Source organism: Pelmatolapia mariae, linkage group LG2 (assembly GCF_036321145.2).
Source record: "Pelmatolapia mariae isolate MD_Pm_ZW linkage group LG2, Pm_UMD_F_2, whole genome shotgun sequence".
Classification (NCBI taxonomy): domain Eukaryota; kingdom Metazoa; phylum Chordata; class Actinopteri; order Cichliformes; family Cichlidae; genus Pelmatolapia; species Pelmatolapia mariae.
This window is the reverse complement of record NC_086228.1, coordinates 3,496,407-3,518,850: the sequence shown is the minus strand read 5'-3', so window position 1 is coordinate 3,518,850 and position 22,444 is coordinate 3,496,407. Positions and strand designations below refer to the sequence as shown.

Below are 22,444 nucleotides of genomic sequence, written 5' to 3'. Positions count from 1 at the left end.
TTTTTTTTTCCCTCACGCGTACCACATGTTGTTCTTTGTGCAGTGTTATAAGAGTTCCAAAGACATGTCCCCCTACGTGGACCTGCTGCTGCCCCAATGCACTGTAGTCTACGTCCCCAAAGACACCAAGAGGAAGCATCACGAGCTTCGCTTTACCTTACCCAATGGAGACGCGCTGGTGCTGGCGGTACAGAGCAAAGAGCAGGCCCACACGTGGCTTACGGTAATTTTAGCATGCTGCAATTTTATGCAGGAGTCATGTATTTTCCTCTGGTATAGCTGCCAATCATCACTGGTTCGTCAGCGGGGGGGGTGGTTTAGCATCCAGTCCAGAGTGATAAGTGCAAACTTTCCCGCAGGTTGTCAGAGAGGTGAGCAGTCAGAGTGCAGCGCCCGAGGAATCGGCATCTCCTGTCATTCTCAGAAAATGTGAACTTGATAAGGTAAGCGTGAGAGAGAGGATGTTTATGTGAGTGTATCCTTGTGGGTTTTTTTTGTTATATCCCCGAAGTCCGTAATTCTTCCTTACAGCTGAGGCGAGGAATGCTCAGCAGCAAGCAGCAATTGTGCTGTCAGCATCAATTTTCCTAAACAATTGTTTGGCTCGACACGGATACCTGTGTTTGGCTCGCAGAACAAAGAGGAGATAAGCAGGGTAATTAGGAGTTAAGACTTCGTTGACGGAGGTGGTGGTGAGCCAGTGTCGGAAGAGGCACATCCTCTTTAGGAGTTTATTAGATCACAATCTGCAACAGGCTCTCATACAAAAACAAATACTAAAACAAGGGGAGCCCATATAGAGCTGGAAGGAGACTATTTGTTTAATTATGCCATGTGTTTGTATTTAGGAAACAGCATGAGAGAAAGACGTCTAAGAAGGTGGATATGTATGAGAAGAAATGCCTTTATATATAGTTATTTAGCTCTTTATTAGTCAAAGGCAAGTGTAGACCAGCTTAGCTTAGAATGAAACCTTGGGCCCTGATGAAATCTAACCTTGTGTTTGCGTGTTTGCTTCTGCAGAGGTTGTCTGCGGAGAGGAACACATCGGATTCAGACAGTGTGGGCGTGTCAGCTGGAGAGAACTGCAGAGAGAATGGTAAGGCAGAGATGCACGCAGTCTTAAAGCATTGCAGCTGTTCCAATTAGAGGTTGCTGGGATGTAATTTGTGTGACTCTTCCATATTGCTGCATTTATGCCATATGAGATGGGAAGGATTCTGTTGAAACATGTTGATAAAATAAAACAGATTGGGAATACAGTTCCCAAACGACACAGATAAATCCAAACAAAAGTATCTGATTTTGAACTCTTTTTAATTTTTTTATTTAGGTAAGGTGAAACGGGGTCCTTTTGCTGCGGGGCGTAAGATCACACGCATCATCAGCTTCTCAAAGAAGAAGTCCACTCGGACAAGTGACCCACAGACATACAGCGATCCTCGGCAAGGTCAGAGCCCGCTTCAATGTCGTGCTTCAGGAGTCCAAGTTTGCGGAATGCGTAACTCTTCCTTTTCTCCTCACGATGCAGGCCATTTGTCAGTGCTGGTGAACCAGGTGTGGCGGGAGCAGTGGTGCTGCGTGTGCAGAGGTGCCCTGCACTTCTACCATGACAAAGGAGATCCTCGGATGTCTCTCCCTTCCCTTCCTCTCCACGGCTGCGAGGTGGTTCCAGGACTCGGACCCAAGCACCCCTTTGCCTTCCGTGTCTTACGGGACAGCACAGAAGTGGCTGCCCTGGAGGTGTGCTTCTTGTTTGATTATTTCAAAGCTGCATGATATTACCAGAATGGTCGAATCTGTGAGAATTGAAAAGAGTCATCTTTCATAAGAACATAAGCAGGGAGATATTTTTAACCAACTCAACAGTCTCCATCTGCCCAACAGAGGTGGTAGGCTTATTGTTGGGTTAATGTTTTGATTCAATCTCATCACTCTCATCAGCTAGACTTGGTCAGCACTGGGCAGCTGTTTTAGTAAAAAGAGCTCAGATAAACAGACTGTGAAGCAATTATCAGCTAATGAGCCAGATGTTTCTCTCATCCACTCTAATACCTGCAAAGCAAAAACAATCACGATCTGTACAAACGCTTCAGAAATAATCTGAATCCATACTAACGTGCATATCACACGACCATTCACGTACGCCTGGTATGCCTGCTCATGAAGGCAGCAGACTGTCTAACAAGACTGATGTCTATTTTCTTCCTTTAAGGTCAGGTAACAGGGGCATAACGAATCTGGCAGACATGTAGTAACAGATAAGACCCAGTCTGGAAAGCTGGTGTCTGCGTCGTCATTTCCAAAATTCTCAGAGTTTTTTTTTTTTAACTTTCCATTTTTGGGTTAACAGTAAACACAGCAACTTTTCTATTAAAAATATGTTACGCATATTATGGTCTCATCAAGAGTCAGTGTACATCACCACAGTCTTTAAGTAGATTCAATATTAAACTTGATTATTTATTGATTTATTTATCTGATGCCTTTCTTTTAAATTGTCAGGCAAGCAGCTCAGAGGAGCTTGGACGGTGGCTCGGTCTCCTCCTGGCAGAAATGGGCTCTGCGACAGACCCAGAATCACTGCATTACGACTATGTAGATGTGGAAACCATTGCTAACATCCGTGATGCTGCGCGGCATTCCTTCCTGTGAGTGAGATGAAGCGGAAGGGGGTCAGGATCCATGGACAAGTTCAAAGCCAGGCCATCAACCAAAGCAGCGATGTTTTTGCTTACATCATTTTTATGTAAACTTACTTTGTCTGTTGTCTCTCAAACTAGGTGGGCTACCTCCTCCAGCAGCACCTCCACAGATTCTAGAACATACGACGAGGTACCTAACGAGGATCTGCAGGTAAGCAGGACACTCATGCTCAGAAATCACGCGTTAACTTTGATGTGACCAGATCAGAAGATGTATGGGCATGCAGCTGTTTGGGTTTTCGCTGTCTGACATCCCATCAGTCACCCAAATAAATAGACAGTGCTCTGCTGCTATCAATGATGCCATATTTTTACCAGAGAAAGATCAGGGTGGCCGCATTAGGAAAAAAAAAAGATAAAGTGCTCTGACTGGTGACAGGAAGGCAAGAGGTCATAGCAGTTTCACAGCCTATAAACTCCTTTCTTAACCCCATTAACATGCACTTTAAACACATGCCTCTCACCACCTACAACCAAAAACACACAAACGCACACCACAGCAGTCTGAAATCACTAAATCTCGAGATACGTTCACTGCATAGCCTGATGAACAAATTTCACTTTTCTTGATCTGCCCTCACTCTTCCCACATCTGTCACTCCCCCCGCCCTCTCTCTGCTCCACCCAGTCAGGAGAGAACCACAGGCAGCAGTCTGGGAATACAGGGAAACGGCGCTCAAATTTCTCAAGCAGCGACTCTGACAGAACCAAGCCATTAGTCTCCCTGAAGCGAATAGGCTCACGTAAGTGTGCTCAGTTTGTTTTCCAGTGTGACTTGCAGTTCATCAAGTGGTGCTGAGTCTAACCTTGTGAAATAAATTCTAAGATTTTCCAAAAAGAAACTAAAAATCCTCTATTTTATATACATATTTAGCTTTTAATTCAATGCTTCCTAAATAAAAAAGAAGACATCTTTAAACGCCCCTCTTCGGAGTGTGACTAAACTGTCTCCTGACTTGTTACATTTGTGGTAAACCAATTGTTTTAAACCATTTTTAAGGCAATTCTCTTTTTTTATTGTTCTGTCAGTATGAAACTTAAAATATTGCTTACTTTCCAATTTACAACTTTGAAACATTGCCATTTATTGTTTAATGTGCAGCCTTATGAGCAGTGCTGGTGTCTTTTTTCAACTACTTTGAAAGGAGCTGACTCCACGTTTATTAACTTACAGGCTGAGTTTATTAATATACTTTGTTGTTATATTAAGTATTTTTCTATTTTATACTCATCCTTGATTTACATCTGTGTGATTCAAAAAAAACCATAAAAACAGCTCAAAATACTGTGGTGGGGGGGAGAAATAATTCTTCTTAATACATCAATATTTCACTAAGTCATATATTCCAGTGCTCTTGAGCTCATATAGCTTACACTCCTTCGAGTTGTGGGCTTGAGCACTGGCAGTCATAAAATTTGAGCAGTCATCTGGCTCAGTATTTCTTCTTTTCTTCTCTCCACTCAATCATCTTCTCACTTTCCGCCCGTATTCCATTCCCTCTGCTCTGGCCTCTCCCATTTGCTCCCTTTTGTCATTCGCTCTCTGCTGCACAAGTGAAGGAGATGAGCATCTGAGTTACAGAAAAGTGATATCAGTGCGGATTTCTAGCGAGGGTTCCTCTTCTTGCCGCGTCTCCGCTGTGGTCTTCGCTGTCACCTTCTGGCACATCAAAGAAGCCGCGCTTTCCAAGAGCTGAGAGCTGCAGGATGTAACCTGAGATTTATTGGACACTCGCATTAGATCTGCTGCCTCACCCTCTGACCTCTTACCCTGCAGGAGTGTGTGTGTTTATCTTTAATTCCTGCAACCATATCACCGGGTTTCCTTGAATTTACAACACTGTATTATGGCCATTATAGGTTAGGGTTTGCTTTGGGGTGAGTGGAGCATGGTAAGACAGTAAATTTAATGTTGGATGCTTAAAGAAAGAAAAAAAAATCAAACATCCTCTGAAACATAAATGGGACATGAACACAAAAATATTATAAGACAGTAAAACTTAATGTTCTCTAATATTAAAGCCACACAATTTCTAGAAAAATGAACACTGTCTCTCTCTGGCCCTGTTGTAAAAAACAACCATGCTCTACATCCATGTGACACTTACAGGCAGCTTCATACTGCTCCCACGGAGAGCATAGCATTAATTATGCAGACAGGCTGCCGTGAGAGGGTTTTGTCTTATTCCCATAACCCCTGTACATCTGACCTTTAACCTTTGCTCTCATCCAGATACCAGCCAGTACGGAAGGTATGGGAAAACGCGAGCAGAAGAAGATGCCAAACGCTACCTCAGAGAAAAAGAGGAGCTGGAGAAAGAGCGAGATGGCATACGTAATGCACTAGTAACCCTCCGACAGCAGAAGAGAGAGCTGAAAGAAGAGCTGAAGACAGCTGCAGGTAAGAAGATATAAAGTCAGACAGAGAGCAGATCCCACATGAATGGTTGCTCTTTATTGTTAGACGTCAGATAAACCAGGACACTTGAAGCAGTCCCAAAATGAAAAACACAACTAAAACATGCATGCACCCTCTCGATGATTAACTAATGTATGAAGACATAGTTACAAGGCACAAGGTTTTCTTTGAAAAAAAAAGCATGGGAGGATTTTAGTCTTATTTTTGCAGGATTCATTGGTGTGTTTGTGCAAATTTGCCAGACGTCCTTTACATCATAATGCATCACGGCTCTTTATGTGACCCCGCATTGTGACCTCCTTTATTATAGGGCCATGAAAAAGCAGAAGTTTCCCATACAGCATTGGTATTAAAATTATTACATGAAACAACATGCTTATGAAAAAAATGTCTGCTATGTCTAATTACCTAATTTCCTCTAGTACTGTGTGGCGTGCTTCCAGCAGAAGCAGAGGAAACAATCATAACTGTGCCACAGAAACACAACTGTATGAAACCTATTACATTTTAGATTAAAAAGACCCTTAAAAAAGTCATCAACAAATTTTAATGAAGCAAAACGTTTTCTTTAAAAACATCTAAGTAGTATTTAAAAACTTTTTATGTTTCATAATTAGATTCTATTTTTTATACAGTGCTTAAATTATAACAGCATCCTGCATTGTGAGGTTTATGCTGCAGTTGTTGAAATATTTTTTTAATGTTAATAACATGTTTCAGGCTAGTTGACCAGTATGTGTAAGTCTTTTACTTGAAATTGTACTTTTAATGCTAAAATATAATTATTGTTGTTATCCAGGAATATTCAACTATACTGTTTTACAAAATAAAGTAAAAACAAAAAGTGATAGCACATTATTATTAAAAATAAGTTTATACTAAAAATGTGTTTTAGTGGTTGAATGTTATACTTGGTTAATGTCCAAATACAGAAGTCCAGTGGCTATAAAAATGTGAATTCAGTTTGCTATTTGCGTCTTAAATAAAGATACAACTTTTTCTCCTTTTTTTAGTCTTAAACAAGTTTTGGGAAAATTTCTAGAATATTTTTGTTTTCTTGCTTTTTTTAACAAGTGGTCTAATAAATTTCAGCGCTAAATAAATAAAAAACAACAACAAAATAAACCCAAATTGTTTTTTCTCTTGAGTTTGATCTGATGATTGTAAAAACAATAAATTTAGAACTTGAGTAAGTGCTTTATTTTGAAAACCTAAATTTTAAGACTTTTTTTATAATGCAAAGGAGGATATGAACGTACAAATGCGTGAATCTGTGTGGCAGATAAGAGGAAGTCCTTCCTGAACAAGCATGTGGCTCAGTTGGAGGAGGCCTGTCGAGCTAAAGAGGCAGAGAGGGTGGACCTGGAACTTCGACTGACTCAGGTCAAAGAAAACCTAAATAAGAGCCTGGCAGGAGGAACCCTGGGGGCATCAGCGGAGGCTAAACCTCCTGTTCAGGTACCGCTTATGCTTAATGTAGAAAGATAGGCCCTCTGCATACAAAGATTTTTATATACTTCTATACTTTTTCTATATTGTCCAGGCTTCCAGCAAGAAGATCCAGAATATCTACAGTGATTCTTTACCAGTAAATTGTGCCGCAGAGCTGCGTAGGAGGCCACCGTCTGTTTACGCTTCTTGTACTGGAACTGTCATGCAGAAAGCAAAGGTAATAGTGATGAAATTCATCATTTCTGCTGCACGCAGTTCAGTTGCTCAGCTTGTTGTGTATCGTCATGTTTTCTTTTCAGTCTCCTCAGGGAGTTAATAGAGTCACCGCGGCATGTACCATCATCTAATGGGTTTTTCACAGTTCGCAGATAAATAGATAGTCATCATATGATAGTGCACTCAATGTAGATATTAGTGGCTCTATGTGTTAATGAAATGTGAGGCAGCCTACGAGGAAGCAGCAATAAAAAAAATGTGTATTGCAAAATTTAAGCATTACAAATACACCATATTGTTCCACTGACTTTCATGGCCACAGGTGTATTAAATCAAGCACCTATTTATGCTTCTACAAACATTTGTGAAAGAATGGGTCGCTCTCAGGAGCTCAGGGAGTGCCACCTATGCAAAAAGCCCAGTCGTGAAATTTCCTCACTACTAAATATTCCACAGTCAGCTGTTAGTGGTATTATAACAAAGTGGAAGTGATTAGAAACACGAGCAACTCAGCCATGAAGTGGTAGGCCACGTAAGATCACAGAGTGGGGTCAGAGGCGCGTAGTGCACAGAGCTTGTCAGCTTCCTGCTACAGACCTCCAAATGTGATGTGGCCTTCAGATTAGCTCAAGAATAGTGTGGAGAGAGTGTCATGGAATGGGTTTCCATGGCCAAATGTCTCCATCCAAGCCTTACATCACCAAGCTCGATACAAAGTGTCAGTCGCAGTGGTGTGAAGCATTTTGCCACTGGACTGTAGACTGCTTCCTGTTACAGCATAACTGTGCACCAGTGCACAAAGTAAGGACCATAAAGACAGAGTCCTGACCTCAACCCGACACAACACCTTTGGGATGAATTGGGCGGAGACTCAGAGGACTTCTCGTCCAACATCAGTGTCTGCCTCTGGAGGAATGGGCAAAAATTCCCATAAAGACATTTCTAAACCTTTTGGAAAGTCTTCCTAGAAAAGTTGAAGCTGTTATAGCATCAGTGGGTGGGCCAATGTCATAATAATGGTTTCAGAATGAGAAGTCACTCAAGTTCATATGTGTGTGAAGGCAGACGAGTGAATACAATTTAGTGCACCATGACCTTGTTTTTCATTTCATTTTTTTCCCAAAAAGCCTTAGATTTTCATTCTCTTAGGTTACTGTAAACAACTATTTAATGATATAAGTACACTTTTGTGTTTCCTGTGAAATTAATTGAAATCCGTTTTCACATCATTAAAAAAATAATCTGATTTTCTTTCTCTAGGAATGGGAGTCAAAGAAAGGAACCTAGGAGGACGAGGGAAATAATGCATATCTGGAAGAGACTTTGGACACTTTGCCTAAAATTTGCCATTTATAAATGAAAGTCAAGACTTTTTTCCTTTTTGGATTGCTGAGAAACTGCATAAACAGTAATGAAAGAAATCAGCCACTAGGTGGTGGTACAGCTTACTGAATATTTCCAACGACTGCTTATGGTCTGTAGCAAAGTGTTTTCACTTTCTGGAAAGATGCAGTTTAAAATTTTGGTAAAGGAAAAAAAATCAAGAAGGGTAAGTTCAGCAGAGAAAGGCAACATAAAAGTATGGAAAGCACTACAAATGAATAAAATGTAGTGTGGAAAAGAGCCAGAAATGTTTAAATGGTGTCATGAGGGGAAAAAAGAAGACCAAAGCAATGTGACGTATTGGAAACTTTGAGAATGAAAGACAGTTTAAGCCATGATGTGCCTTTTAGGTGACTTTCTTTTTTGTTTTGCCTGTACATAATGAGCGCCAACTACTGTTCTATATGTGTTTGTACTTAAAATACTGTACAGCGCTTCATTTCTCATCATAAGTGTGCAAAAGTTTTAGGCACAGTTTTCCAAGGTAATCAGCAGGTATGTTCCTCTGGGGGTTCAGGCTCTCTGAGTTGCTTCAAGTAATCCCAGAGTGACTCTGTAATCTTCAGATAATACCATCTGCTGCAGCAGTCTCTCTATTTCTTGATGTTTTTTTTTAATGACTCCGCAGTGGCTGATATCCCTAATGTTGCTACTCTTTTTAAGTGCCAAAAACTTTTTGTGCATTTTTCTACCTGAAGTCAGTATTCGGGCACGTGCCATAGAGGATTCTGGGTAAAAACCAAGTAAATCCATGCTTTGTCCTGATCACCCTCTTTGGCACACATTTAAATACAGCTGAATACTTACATTACAGATCATTGAGTTACTAGCAAAGTGGTGCTATCAGTGATAGACATCTGTCTTTTCCTTTTAATGAAATCATCAAATGTCATTTTAACACCTTCCTTACCAAACCTGTGGTCGCCTGTTGCACTTTACTGTTCTCGTGCCTGGATGAGGGAATAATAAATGTGTGTCTTATTTTCCCAAACAATTCCTGTTTAATTAACTTGTTACCAAGCACAGATTGAATTTCCTTCTCATAAAATGCACCGACACATTCCAGTCACTGATGTAGTCTTTTAATTTCACATTGTACGGCGAAACATAATCATACAGTATATGGTCTCATGCAAACAATGCATAGCAACCAACTGTGTGGTGCTGTTCAGCATCCTATTCATTCTAAACTCTTCCTCATTTGATCTATGGATTGGTCAGTAGACAATACAGGCTTTGCATTACCACTCTTACATGCTGATGTGCTGAGAGCCAACTCTTTGCACACAATCAATAACAGCCTTCGTTGCAGAGCGTAGTCCTGACCAATTGATTTTTCACCATCCAATAAATAAGCTGTGTCAGGTCCGTTCGTATTCAGACCATGGCGACTGGTGTTGGATCTTAAATGAGGAGGTAGAGCAGCTTCAGGTTGGTGAAATTAAGCTTTCCACGGCTTGGAATGAGCACTTACAGAAAGAGATAATAAAGCCAGTACAGGATATTGACAAAGAGGAATGCTGTGGGGAAAACTGTGCGGGCATAGCGATCGATGTTGTGTGGATTTTCCACGATGAAGACAGATGCCGCCTTACGTGATGCGTCTCTCACTGACGACAAGCCGCAGCCCTGATTTGGCGCCTTCTCTTTTGTTCCTGTGTGGTTCTTGGTGTCGCTGTTCGCTGACTGCTCCGTGGAGTCCTCTGCGGTGGAGCCGATCTCCACGGACTGATTTGGTTGGCCGGAGCTGACGATGGGGATAGAGCCATTTCCATTAGACTCGCTGAGCTCCCTCAGAAGGTCCTGTTACATGGGCAGATAAACCGATGGATTGATGTTTACAGTAACAGAGAATCTTTCCATTTTTATCTGTGTCATGGTTATGTGTCTCACCCGATATAAATCCTCAATGGTCTGGTGCTGCATGGTGTAAAAATGAGCGCAGGCATACTCCAACAGTGCGCCAAAAATGAAGGTGAAACAGATGCCCAAATAAACATCTATGGCCTTTATAAAACAGTTGGCATTGGGCAGGGAAGTGCGGGCACCCATCATCAGAGTTGTCATCGTCAGCACTGTTGTCACTCCTGCAGACAGATCAGAGTGTTGGGATTTTTTTCTTTATTTCCAGCATGTCCCAGCAATCAAGCAAACAAATATTTAGTTTGTCCATTCCACACTACTCTTGCTCTTTTTTCAGGATCTTTTTTTTTGTTTATGTATTCTCTTGGTTTATTTTTTTGTATTGAAAACAAACAATAGAAATCTTAGTGAGCATGTGGAAACAGAAAACTTGATGTTTTTTTCAGTGACATTTTAATCAGTGATGTATTTCTGTATCTACCATCACCAAGGAGGTCATGTTTTTGGGTGTGCGTGTGATTTTTTTCTGTCTGTAAACACATTTGCTTGAGTGGGGTCATGTTAACAAGCAATTAAATATTTGACTTAAAGTTTCCAAGGTCAACACAATGATTTATTGTTCAAAAATGGACAAAAAAGCCTTATAACTATGAATCTTACAAGTGTGGTGTGTATTGTTAACATATCAGTGTAATGCTATATAGAGTTATTTAAAACCATCTTTCTTATTTCTTGTATTGACAACATATAGTGAATCACATATGGAGATTTCAAATATGACCTTACTTTGGACCTCTGACTTCTTCAAGGTTAAATAAGGTCAAGCTTTCATAAAATGCCTTTTATCTTCAAAAGTGATGCTTAAAATTCTACTGCCTTTGTTTGTATTGGCAACATTAAGAAAATTATACTCTTATTGGGGATTCTAATTATCACATTATTTTTCATCTAAACATCATGTCGCACCTGACCTCTGACCTCACTTTACATGACATCTGCCTTTCTTTCAACTTGATCCCAATAAGAGTTACATCTTTAAAGTATTGTCAAGAGTTAGAATGAGCTGCCTTATTAGTTGGAAATATACTGTAGTATATTATTATATAACAAGCTCAAGTTAGTCATGTCCAGTTATTTATATGTGAAGGCCCATCATCCATTACCTACTCCTACAAAACATTAGTGTAAGCAAAGTAAATGTCATGCTACCCTTATTTTATTTATTCATGTATTTGTGCACTTTTACTATAATTGATTTCTTCAGCTGCTGATCATTTGGTGAGTTATTTAGTGACTAAGGTCAAAGTTATCCTTTTTATTCATAGGTTAGAGTCAGAAAACCTCAGACATTAGACATCGTAGTTGTTATATTGAGAACAATTATTTAATAATATAAGTATTAGTATTATAATTATGCTACAAGTAGGTGGGATGCTAAAACTCATCCCTATTACATATGACCAAAGAAAAACCAATACATGAAATCCTGCAGCCTGTAATATGGAAATGGTCACTCTATGGACAGTTACCAAAATCATGGACGAAAAGAGTGAGGTCTGCTACTGACCAATGCAGGTCCTAGCTGGCACAGAGGACTGGCTGATCCAGAAAGAGACCCAGGACAGAACCACCAACAGAATGGAGGGGACATACGTCTCCAAGATGAAGAAGAGCACGTTTCTGCGCAGTGCAAAATGCAGCACCAGCTTGGGGTAATTTCCTGCAAAAGACACAAAGAGACATAAAAAGAACGAGGGAAAAAATACAGATTTAAACAATCCTGTGGTGCATTTGTGCTCCACTAGCAGCTGTCATTGGACGAATCCTAACATGCAAAGGAAATCCAGAGAGCTCAAATATGTTACCTGTTTCATACACAGCCTCTGACACTGATGTGTAGTAGCTCTCCACACTATACTGTGCCAGCCGCAATGTGTCCAAACCCTTCACTGAATCATTTCCTCTGGTCCAGTAGAACACCACATCCTGTAGGTTATACCCCCCTGACAAGACAAAGAGTAGTTAACCTTTGGCTAGTGAAGTGCTCGGTGTAAAGCTGGTTTTCAGTTTCATACTCACTACACAGAGGCTGATGAAAATGGTAGTAGTGATGATGATGCTGATGATGATTTATGTCCAGCTACACACATGACTGATGGTTAATGGAGCTCACAGTGAAATACTCACAGCTCTCCAGCTGAAGGGTGCACACCTGTCTATCCATGGGGTACTTAGTCAGATCCATGTTGCAGGCGATCGTAGCTGTGATGCTGTTGGGCATTCAAAGCAGGCATTCATTACCAAGCTTCAAAAACCCAACTAAAATGACTGCAGCTCTGCTGATTTATAACAGGGGATGTTAATTATTAGTGAACATAAAGAATTCTTCTCCCCTGATGAACATCCAAGAGATCAAAGACTTATATCTGGAGTATCATCATTGTGTCTCACATATGAATTATGTGCACAGTGTTGTCGGATTGCAAAAATGAGGCCAGGTTGCTCGAGTTCTACAACATTCAATCACCTCCACACAATCAGATGATGGTTCCAGTTATCAATCAGTTTCGGTACTCAAGAAGAAGGAAGATGATTCTGAACACACTCTGCACAGCTGACCTTTCTTTCATCTGTCAAACTGTCTAGTCAAAATAAAGTTATATGGCAGTGTGAGCTGACAGATTAGCCTGGCCTGATTTTTAATACTCATATGGGACTCTGCAAATCTTCACTGCCAAAGGCTTAAGTGTTTGAAGGGCAGAACATACAGGAATGCAGAACCATACCCCTGAGATGAATGAATGAGGGATGACATTTGCTTTTTAGTCATACTCCTAGTTATTTTTTCCCCTTTCTTTTTATATAGAACGTGAGAGCAGTGTGGGGTTGACTGGATTTGTTTTCTTCTTGTCTGTGACCAGCAGCGTGAAATGTCAGCTATCAGCGAGCGTCAAAGCTTCAGTAAAGAAATGTACCGAAGAGCATAGAGAACAGTTCCGTTGCTGAAGATGCGTATGAGGCGATTTTCCACGGTGACATCGTGCAGGAAGGAGCGCTTGGAGTCTGGGATGAAAGTGTCGGGGATCCAGAGCAGTGACACCAGGCGACCGTCCACGCTCACGCTCTCATTACCGGGGAACATCAGCCTAGCATCACGCCAGCGCTGACGGAGGAAGATTGTCGCTGTATAGTCCTGAAAAGATATAAAACACATAAAGACGCCTGCTCCCTCATTTGATCATGCAGATGGCAAAAATAGAAGGTGTACCATATTGATTTCAGAGATGGCATCAATGCTGGCGATATCAAGGCTCATTCCGATTTCCACTGGGCCCTCTGTTCAGGAGACACACATGGGAAACAGTACAACTGATCCACTCTTAAGTGAAAGGCACAGAAGCTCTGATGACTTTTAGAAAGGTAAAAAAAAAAAAAAAAGCTTAAAAAATAAATGTCTCAAGCAACTTCATACCATTGAAATTAGGTCTGAGGTAGCGGTTATAGCCTTTCATGAGCTTTTGTATTGTTGGCAGAAGCTGGGAGTCGTTCCATTCACCCCAGTGGTTGCTATGGAATGCACAGCTCCTGATAAAAGCAGGGAAAAATGAAAAAGGAAATGAGAGAAACAATGAGACAAACAAGTGTGCGTGCTTTTTTGACCTCAGAGTCACTCACCCCTGCGTAAAGGTCAGGAGGATGATGAGTAACAGGTTGGCAGACATCCTGGATCAGCTGGCAGAGGTCAGAGAGATGTGACGAGGACTAAAACACAAACACAAGAGCCGTTTCCATTTAATTTGGGATGACACAGTTTGACCATAAGGTGGCAGCAGCTAACTAAATGTGACTACAAAGCTCAGGGGAAGTCTGCAACACAGCAGTCATTCTCACTCGTTTCTTGTTAGATAACTGCGCGTTCACCCCGACACGATAGTTTTAAAATGTTTTGTAAACTTGCATTGATCCCCACCTCTATTACTCGCTCCAATATTATATATTAGTAGCTTTTCCAATGCCTTCACACACTCGTGTAGACAAACACACACACATAGACAAACAACATTTTGTTTAGATAGGCATATATGTACATCTATCATTTATTTTATTTACTAATTATATATTAAATATTGCAGTTACTCATCCATCTGCTGATATATGTGGCCTCGATCACATTTTTTGTTTTTCAGAAATCTTCAACTAACCCTCTCATCAAGGAAGAAATCCTCACAGGAAACCCTTCCCCTCCTCCTCCTTTCCCTGATTGATTTCACTGTCAGTAACAGACTTCTGTCCTTTCACTTTATACTTATATCCAAACCATGCAAATCTGTCCTGCATGTTATTGTGCTTCAGTTATCATCAAAGCAATCTGCTGCTAATATATCGCCATATTGCCAGCAGTCTAGAAAAGCAGCATTTAATTTTCAATGCATTATTTACGCTGAAGTGCCATTCTTAATGACTGTGCGAATGAACACTATTGATTCCCCTTCTCCAGGGGCCAAAATGGCACAGAATGTTATCAGGTTGTAGTTGTCAGGTGAACATATTCTCCTGTTTGGATGCATTTTTTCGCCGGCTGCTCTGAAGCTTAGGCTGAAGCCTGCTGTGTTAATTTTGCGTTGCATCATGCATGTTTCCCCTTTGTCCTCATATCTCTCTTCCGGTCTATCCTCTTTTCCCATGTATTGAACTGCACAACAGCATATTGTCAGATACTACCTTGCCTATATGTGCATCTACATTCAAATAAACATTTCTGTTTACTTTTTTTTTCTTTTACACTGCTTACATACAAATTTCTAACTCTTACCTGCCTCGGCCGTGCTCTTATCTCCTGCTTTTTATTTCCACTTGGTCACTCTTCTGCTTTCTCTCAGCTCTGTCCTTTGTTTCCTCCTCTGCTCTTCTGCCTTCCTGTATCCCAAGTGTTGCCAGTGGCTGAGATTGGTCCACTTTCTTGTTTACTTCTGATTATATATCCCTGTGTGTCTTCCAGCTACCGATAAAGCATCTAATATTTGGTCCTTTGTGTCTTACTGCTGGTTGTTCCACTATCTGTGCAACTCCCTCTGTCTCTCTGCACAGCTGTGTTGATCTCCCCGCAGAGCCTCTGTGCAGCCCCCCCTCCCTCTCTCCTCGTACTACTCATTTGCGCTGCACTTTTTTTCTCTGCCCCCCCTTCACATACTCACACACACACAGAATAGCATCTAGTTTGAGCCCTCACATCACTCCCTTTTTCTCATTCTTCCTATTCTTTTTGGCCCCTTACTCTCTATCTACCTCCTCCCCCTCAATTTACACTGACACTGTACCTCCTTCTGGGCTTCAAAGCTCGACTGTGTCTCATCCCCTCATGCCCTCTCCATCTTCACCTCCAACTACTTCGTTCCTTTGCATCAGTGTCATCATCCGAATTAGCTTCCTCTCAGCTCTGTCTGCAACTTAACTTCAATGAAATACCCATGCGGCTCAGACAAAAGTAGCAATTTTGACTACTTTCACCTTCATAAAGCTTGCCCTTTGCCACTGTTGTAGGAAGTGCACATGTAGTCCCGATGATGAAAAAGCTGCTTGATGCTGCTCTAAGGAGCAGATCCTGGTAATGATTTGTCAACATCCAGAGATGTAAACTGCAGCTCAAATACCAATACTGCTTGTGTGCTGTGTGGTCAGTCATTCATCTCCAGCACTGCTGACTTTATGTGATTCATCTTTATGAGACCATCACTCTCCACTGGCTCTGGAGCCGAGCCCCAACTCTAACTATATAGCCTGACCTCTGAGAACCCACGGCTGGATCTCCAGCATATGTGCAAGAACCTTTGGGGTATACTTTTTTACAACACTTTATGAGATTTCAGAGATGCTTGTACCTACTGCAGCCAATTACTCTGCTAGTCTGTGTTTCCCAGCACTGACTAATGATTGTAAATGGTCACTAACAAGCTACTGCAGTATTTTTTGCTTTACCCGGTTATTTAGTGCATCAGTAACACAGTGTGGGCGTAAGGCTCCCTTTTTCTTAATTTCATGCTCCAATGGCTGCATGTCTGAAATAAACAATCTGTTTATTAAACAGTGATGGTGAAGGGGAGCTGTGGAATGAACATAAGAAAATTGTGTAGAATTTGCGTCCATGTGGAGAATCGTGTGAAACGCAGTGCGCACATTCCTTGACAGTGAAAGAGACAAATGGAGACGTTTGTGAAGCACCTGAAGGGGCAGGATGTAAATGTTTTATCTGTGTGCTAGAGGGCTATTGAATAATTATAGCCAGAGCAGTGATGTCACAGTGGGAGACAGCTTTGTATTAGTCAGCATCCAGCTGACATTCTTGTCCTACCTGCGTACATGTTCATTTCTTCCTGTGATTGAGTGTTCCTTTTACTTTCCCTACCACTGATAAACATGCAAAATCATTGTTCCCCCTGCCTGTTTATGACCTGATTACCTCTGATCACTTATGTCTGGCTTCATGTCAGGGTAATAGAAGTGGCTAACAGTGCTAATGAGGGCCAGTGGTAACCAGTGAATACCAAAGGCCAGATGAATGACCTTCTGGACCTCGAATATATGCAAATCATTACATATCTGAAGTGGGTGATTAAAACAAAACTAAATTATTACATATTACTGTTAGTAATTAATTCATAACAAATAAGGGGAAAAGAAAACATGCCAATATGTTGGAAGTGTACCACAGAGTGAAGAGTACAGGAGTGTGTTCCTCTTTAGTTTAATGGTGCAGCATGATTGAATAAACTGCTGGTCTGCAAATATCAGGTAGGAACTAATAATCCTGGGGGGATGAGGGAGGGGCTTTAAACATTAAAATGTATTGCTCTATTAATAACTGTCACAACCCAGGACCAGTTATTGAAATGCCCATATGTCTCGCATGCCAGTTTATGTGTCTGTATATTTAGTGCTTCTGTAAGGCAAGAGTCTTCCACGTTAAATCCACGTATCAGTGACTGGTGATCCTTTAGGCCACCCCTTTGGTTCGTTTTTCATTTTAAATGCAGTAACCTAGCTGACAGCTCTGTGCTGCCACAGCAGCCTTCTGCTACTCATGTGTCACTCACTTCTTTTATCTCTTCTTGCTCTGCTTATGTTTATTTAAGTTAACCTTTTACAACCTTGAGCTTCTTCTTTCTTTTTCTTTCCATCTGTCTGCACCCTGTTCCCTATCATCTCCTATCATACAGCCAGCCAAAACACTTGAGTCTGCACTTTGGTTTCGTTCCCACCCCAGTTGCGTAACCTACATAACCATCTTTTTTTCTTTCTTCTAAATCTCTTGCCTCGCTGTCTTTACTCATGCTCTCTCTCTATTTTTCACTGCCTATCAGAACGGATAAGCATTTCGACACCATGTTTCAGGTAATGTTCAGCTCCTCAGAATCTGCACTGAGGCACCAGAAAATGGAAACGTCACTGCCCCCATATTTGCCCAGTGATTTGCTGTCATGCGACAAATGGAAATGTCACAGGACTGCCCATGAGAGGGACACAGATAAATCTCTCCTAAATGACTGTGACGGCTGCCATGTCCAGGAGGAACACATATGAATTAATGTGGCGTAGACGCCGCTGCTCTGAGCATGCTGTCATGTCTCCCTGTGACTGGTGTATCTGCTTGAGAGGTGGATAAAGTGCTTTCTGTTGTTTGTCTCTTCAGATATGAACATTAAATTGTCATTCAACCTTTTGTTTTTGCTCTTTTAGGGCTACTTGCCAAGGCGCTTGACTTGTTCCCTGGGTTTCACCAAAAATTTTTCTTTTTACATCGTCCTTCGGTCATCGCACTTGTTGATCTCCAGGTTTCTCCTTGCTCAAGTCCTGTCTCCAATCTTTGTCAGTACATTAGTTTTTATTCACTCCTGTCAAACTCATATACGTATACACAGACTGTCAGATTCATTGTTCATCTTCACTCCCTGTACTCCCACATCTTCCTGCCTTTCATGTCTTTGTTGTTAAAGTTAGGATGAAATCTTTTCATCCCTTTTTTGCAAGCTATCAGTTTTGTGATGTAAACTGCCTGGTCTCTGAACAGCAGAATATTCACAAAAGTATAATTAAAATGCTCTTAAAACAATGCTCACAGAGCATGGCACACCCTTCTGTTTGGGACTGGGAGCAGAAAGCAACCTTAAGGACTGCTAACCACAACTGGATTTGATCATCAGTAAAGAATGATTAAGAATTTGACTCTCAGGGGATTAGAAACATCCTGAAAAAAATAATGGCTCGAGGGGAAACTCTCACGCTGCTTAGACAGCCCGAGAGAACCACACTCTATACTCACAGTTTTGAATAAGAACTGACAATAGCATTGAATCAGTATCACACCAAAACAAGCTGTGTGGTTTTCTGGTCCTTTAAAGTCTTTACACAAATTTTCATGATTAATTTATTAAATATAAGAATCCCTACTGAGATCTTTTATTTTTTAATACGTGTTATTTTGCCAGCGATAAGCAAAATGTGCAAGCCAACCAGAAGTCATCTAAAATTCAGTCTGGGCTCTATGCCCAAAGCTCAGATGACCCACAATAGTTTATGTTTTGGTGTTCTGAACACAAAAGTCTTGTTTTTGCTTTAAAAAGATTCAAAATTGAAAAGATGAAAAATTAATATATGAAAATTCACCTACATCAAAGAGGAAGTATACCCTGTTTTCTGCGCTCATAATTTCATCATTTTTGAAAAGATGCCCAACACCAAACCACAGGCAGTATTTTACACTGTTCCTCTCTCCTGACATCCTCAATAGATACTGAGGAACACTGGATCCAAAATTTCAAATTTGGGTTTATCACTCACCTGTTGCCACTGAATTTACGTGCAGTTCTTGTGCAATTTGGCATACATCAGCCTTGCAAGAATGGCTTCTTGACCATCACCCTTCCACTGAGACCATTTTAGCCCTGCCACTTCCTCTTTTGTTCATCCTCTTGTCCAGTTTCCTCAAATGTTTGAAGGACACACTGCACACCACAGTGAGATCTGCGTGTTTTCAATCATCAGTTTGCCAAAAAGTGCTATTTTTTGCCTGTCAAACTATGTTCTCTCTGGCATTTTTATAGACATTTTCTTTTAGTGATACGAAATCAAAATTTGTTCTTTGCTAGGTTGTCTGCTATGACTGTGGTGTTTCTTTTATGTGATACGGTGATATGTACGGCAGTGTTTTAAAACACCATCAAAAAGCCTGAAGAATATTCACGACACCTTTAAAAGAGTATAAGAAAGCCTCTTCTCTCAAAAACAAGCCAACAGATAACCAACATGGCAGCATGCCTTAGATTTGCAAAATTGCACCTGAACAAACCACAATACCTCTAGGAAAATGTCCTTGAGCAGATGAGACCTACGTAGCTGTGTTTGACTGTAATTCACAACACCAAGTTTAGTGAAAACCAAACACAACATACCAGCACAAACACCTCATACCAACTGTCAACACAGTGAAGGGGTGATGATGTGGTTGTTTTGCTGCCCCAGGATGTGGGCACCTTGCAGTAATTGAGTTGACCATGCACTCCTCTGTATACCAACGTATTCCAAAGTAAAATGTGAGACCATCTGTCTGACAGCAAAATCTTGGATGAATCTGGGTCATGCTACAGAACAAGCACAGCAGCAAATTTACAACAGACTGGATGGAAAAGAAAACAAGTAAGGTATTGCAAAAAATCATCAATACATAATTTTTTCTGGCGTCCTAATATGTAAAACCTCAGCTCTGAAAGACACAGTACTTTTGGTTTTACTGTGAATGCATGTTTTTCTCTTTATATCTTGAACCACATTGTCTGTACTGTACAGTTGCAATGAGAGCTGCACTTCATACATAGTGGATCTATTAGGAGAGCAGTTGTGTCACTGCTTCCCTTGGGATTTGGAATTCAGCCCAGAAGGAGGGGTAAAAAAGAATAATCCAGTGTGAAATAAGCTGCTTACTCCCTCGATGTTAACATCTTATTTTCTGTCTTTAGCTGACTTCCACTTGAAATGGCTGCAGGGTGTTTTTTAAGCATCTGTATTGGAAGGCATCTGGACTGTGCACAACGACCCCAAATCGTGTTTTGTTTTTCATTATTCCAGCCAATGGTGTGAAATAATTAGCGTTAGGAAAAGACAAATTGCAGCTTGGTATAACATCAGACACCCACCTGAAATATATATATATTTAAATATTATGTCATAGTAACTGGGGCACAGAAGATTTGGATCATTTTATTCTCATGATTTAAAAAAATATATATACCTATCTGCCCCCAACCATATACTTATCAAACTAGCATTGATATTTTCTGTGATACAGTAATAATATTATAGCATCATCGTTTATTACACTGTAATGGATTTATTGTAACAAGGAGCCACACTCTCGTGCCAGAGCTCCAGCTTGCTCTACTCCATGGGTGAGCAGGGATTCTTATTAAAGCTTTAAAAGTTTTAAAAGCAGGGAAAAAAAAGAAACATTATCTCTATATTAATGGGAACAACCAAAAAGTGTTCCCTTTCTACCAGAACTTCAATTTTATACTTCAATAGTTCCCTAAGTCATCACACTAACCAACTGTCTGGAAATGTGAAACACTCAAAATCTGAGTTTGCAAGCTTTCACTGAGTCAGTCATTTAGTCCCTTCTGTCCTCAATGTTAAACTTCAATCATATGTAGGAATCAGATGGATAATTGTGGAAAAATGTAGAAACTAAAATATTGCTAGGATGAACTCCAGGATGTGCCAAGGTAGGAGAGATTCTTAAATGGAGAATTTAGCTCCAGGCAAAACTATGCACACACGTTTTAGCCATGTTATTATAAGGGCTGGGGGAGTACCTTTTCTTGTTTCTTCCGTTTTCTTTAAAAAATAAATAAATTGAAACGAACTTGGCTTTTGTGCTTGCTGGGTAAGAATCTGTTGTTGCTGCACACTGGTTTTTGAAACAAAGTATGATATATGAGAAATTCTGTGGTTTGCTTTTTAAAAAAAATCTCTGAACATGGCCAGGCTTGCTGTTAACCCATATCGACCTGCTCTACTGTCTGTTAACGGTAGCTTCATATGAACCATACAGATATTGTCATACCTCAACAGCAATTGAACAAACAAACTAAATTCCAGCTGCTCTTCAGCTCTGTTCTTGATCCAAACCACATTTTAACCTTCCTTTATGTTGACACATGAAGCTTCACTTTTGTGTTTATTAACCCCAACAAAAAGTCGGCCAAAGAGGCAACGTGTCCATGTTTACGTTAAGACACAACATAGCAACATCCAGTTTTTTACAAATCTCCTGAGACCCCCCAGGTACAGTAATGCTTATGTGTTGAGGTGGTAAAGTGCGCTCCAACCGTCTGCACTTTCTAACTCAATCGCTCTCTGTGTCTTTTACCTCCTCTTCGATATCAGGCATTATTTGGCCAATCGAGTTAAATGTTTTGTGTCCCGTTATTCTGCTCAAAGTACTCAAAAGTGAATCACGTGTGATGTGTGAATCCATTAACCATTCTGGCAGATCTCATAGGATTTAATGCTGATTCGTGTCATCTCTCAGCTGGGTCAAAGGACCGGGCGAAGGTGTTCGATACTTCAAACTGCTGAAAATGGCGGTTATGTCAGTTTATTTTAGCAGGTGGTTGTCTCTCTTACCTTAGACACAGCATGCCAGTTCATTGCTGGCTTTAATATTGATCTGTTTAAACCGCTCTGATGTATTTTTTCTCTCGTCACTTACCTTTATAAAATCAGCGTACTGACAGTGATAGTGTCTTCTTCCAGGAACGCCCCTTCTCCCCGGAGCATGTCCTGTCCCTTTTGCCTTTCTGCTTGAAATTCAGATGAGTCGAGGTGTCAGCAGTGGTTATCGTCTGGACCTGGGTGACATCTCATTCGGTCCTGCAGGGGGGAGATAAGGGTGGACAGGGAATTCACCTGCGCTGATGGGGCGATGGTATAAAAAGAAAGAATGAAGGTGTCAATATACTTTTCTTGTGTTCTGTGGTGTATCTAAAATAATTTCATTGTTATTGTTGTTGTTGTGTCTTAAATTAAATAAATAACTGCCCCCTACTTCTCTGTGAGTCACCCATTCCTCTTTAATAATAGATTTAATGTCATCAAAAAGGTTCAAAAATGCTCATTCTGTGACAACGTATTTTGAGGTCCCATAGTGACCCATGCAACACAGCTTTACCTGTCTCGAGAAGCATTTGATCAAGGACTAAAAACAAGAGCGCAAACACCAACATAGATTTATTAACAATTGGACTCCTGTAAACATCGGCTAGTGAACGTAGCAGAAAACGGCTTTCACAACATCTGTCGTATTTGCTCCGAGCACAATATAAGCGATGAAAGCGAGTTGGAGGGAACTCAAAAT

The 22,444-nt window shown here is 40.8% G+C and overlaps 2 protein-coding genes across 6 annotated transcripts in view; one reads left to right on the top strand and one right to left on the bottom strand.

The window, feature by feature from the left end:
• Positions 1 to 8,161, top strand: part of afap1l1a (actin filament associated protein 1-like 1a) — a 28,173-nt gene extending 20,012 nt beyond the window's left edge. For all 4 annotated transcript variants that reach the window (XM_063490396.1, XM_063490389.1, XM_063490383.1 and 1 more), the window contains exons 8-19: positions 44 to 223; positions 360 to 443; positions 1,024 to 1,099; positions 1,334 to 1,450; positions 1,532 to 1,743; positions 2,506 to 2,651; positions 2,784 to 2,856; positions 3,334 to 3,448; positions 4,939 to 5,106; positions 6,407 to 6,582; positions 6,668 to 6,793; positions 8,053 to 8,161. In XM_063490396.1, coding sequence (XP_063346466.1) covers positions 44 to 223; positions 360 to 443; positions 1,024 to 1,099; positions 1,334 to 1,450; positions 1,532 to 1,743; positions 2,506 to 2,651; positions 2,784 to 2,856; positions 3,334 to 3,448; positions 4,939 to 5,106; positions 6,407 to 6,582; positions 6,668 to 6,793; positions 8,053 to 8,079 — 1,500 coding nt within the window. In that variant the 3' untranslated portion in view covers positions 8,080 to 8,161. The remainder of the gene's footprint in view (positions 1 to 43; positions 224 to 359; positions 444 to 1,023; positions 1,100 to 1,333; positions 1,451 to 1,531; positions 1,744 to 2,505; positions 2,652 to 2,783; positions 2,857 to 3,333; positions 3,449 to 4,938; positions 5,107 to 6,406; positions 6,583 to 6,667; positions 6,794 to 8,052) is intronic.
• Positions 8,154 to 15,221, bottom strand: gabrp (gamma-aminobutyric acid type A receptor subunit pi). Of its 2 annotated transcripts, none has more exons than XM_063490408.1 (10): positions 14,856 to 15,221; positions 13,714 to 13,800; positions 13,511 to 13,623; positions 13,307 to 13,374; positions 13,014 to 13,231; positions 12,226 to 12,308; positions 11,904 to 12,041; positions 11,606 to 11,758; positions 10,069 to 10,262; positions 8,154 to 9,978 (listed from the first exon to the last, which is right to left on the bottom strand). In XM_063490408.1, the coding sequence occupies exons 2-10, from the start codon at positions 13,758 to 13,760 to the stop codon at positions 9,646 to 9,648; spliced, it is 1,347 nt and encodes a 448-aa protein (XP_063346478.1). In that variant the 5' UTR covers positions 13,761 to 13,800; positions 14,856 to 15,221; the 3' UTR covers positions 8,154 to 9,645. The 2 variants fall into 2 exon arrangements, with proteins under 2 accessions (XP_063346478.1, XP_063346473.1); XM_063490403.1 differs by having other exon boundaries at positions 8,155 to 9,978; positions 14,852 to 15,220.
• Between the last annotated feature and the right edge of the window lie 7,223 nt (positions 15,222 to 22,444).

Bases quoted from the DNA above. Each gene is read 5' to 3' on its own strand.
- gabrp (XM_063490408.1), bottom strand. From the start codon at position 13,760: ATGTCTGCCAACCTGTTACTCATCATCCTCCTGACCTTTACGCAGGG. The intron at 13,624-13,713 runs GTGAGTGACTCT...TGCTTTTATCAG, and splicing joins CTCCTGACCTTTACGCAGGG to GAGCTGTGCATTCCATAGCA. The intron at 13,375-13,510 runs GTATGAAGTTGC...TCTCCTGAACAG, and splicing joins CCTCAGACCTAATTTCAATG to AGGGCCCAGTGGAAATCGGA.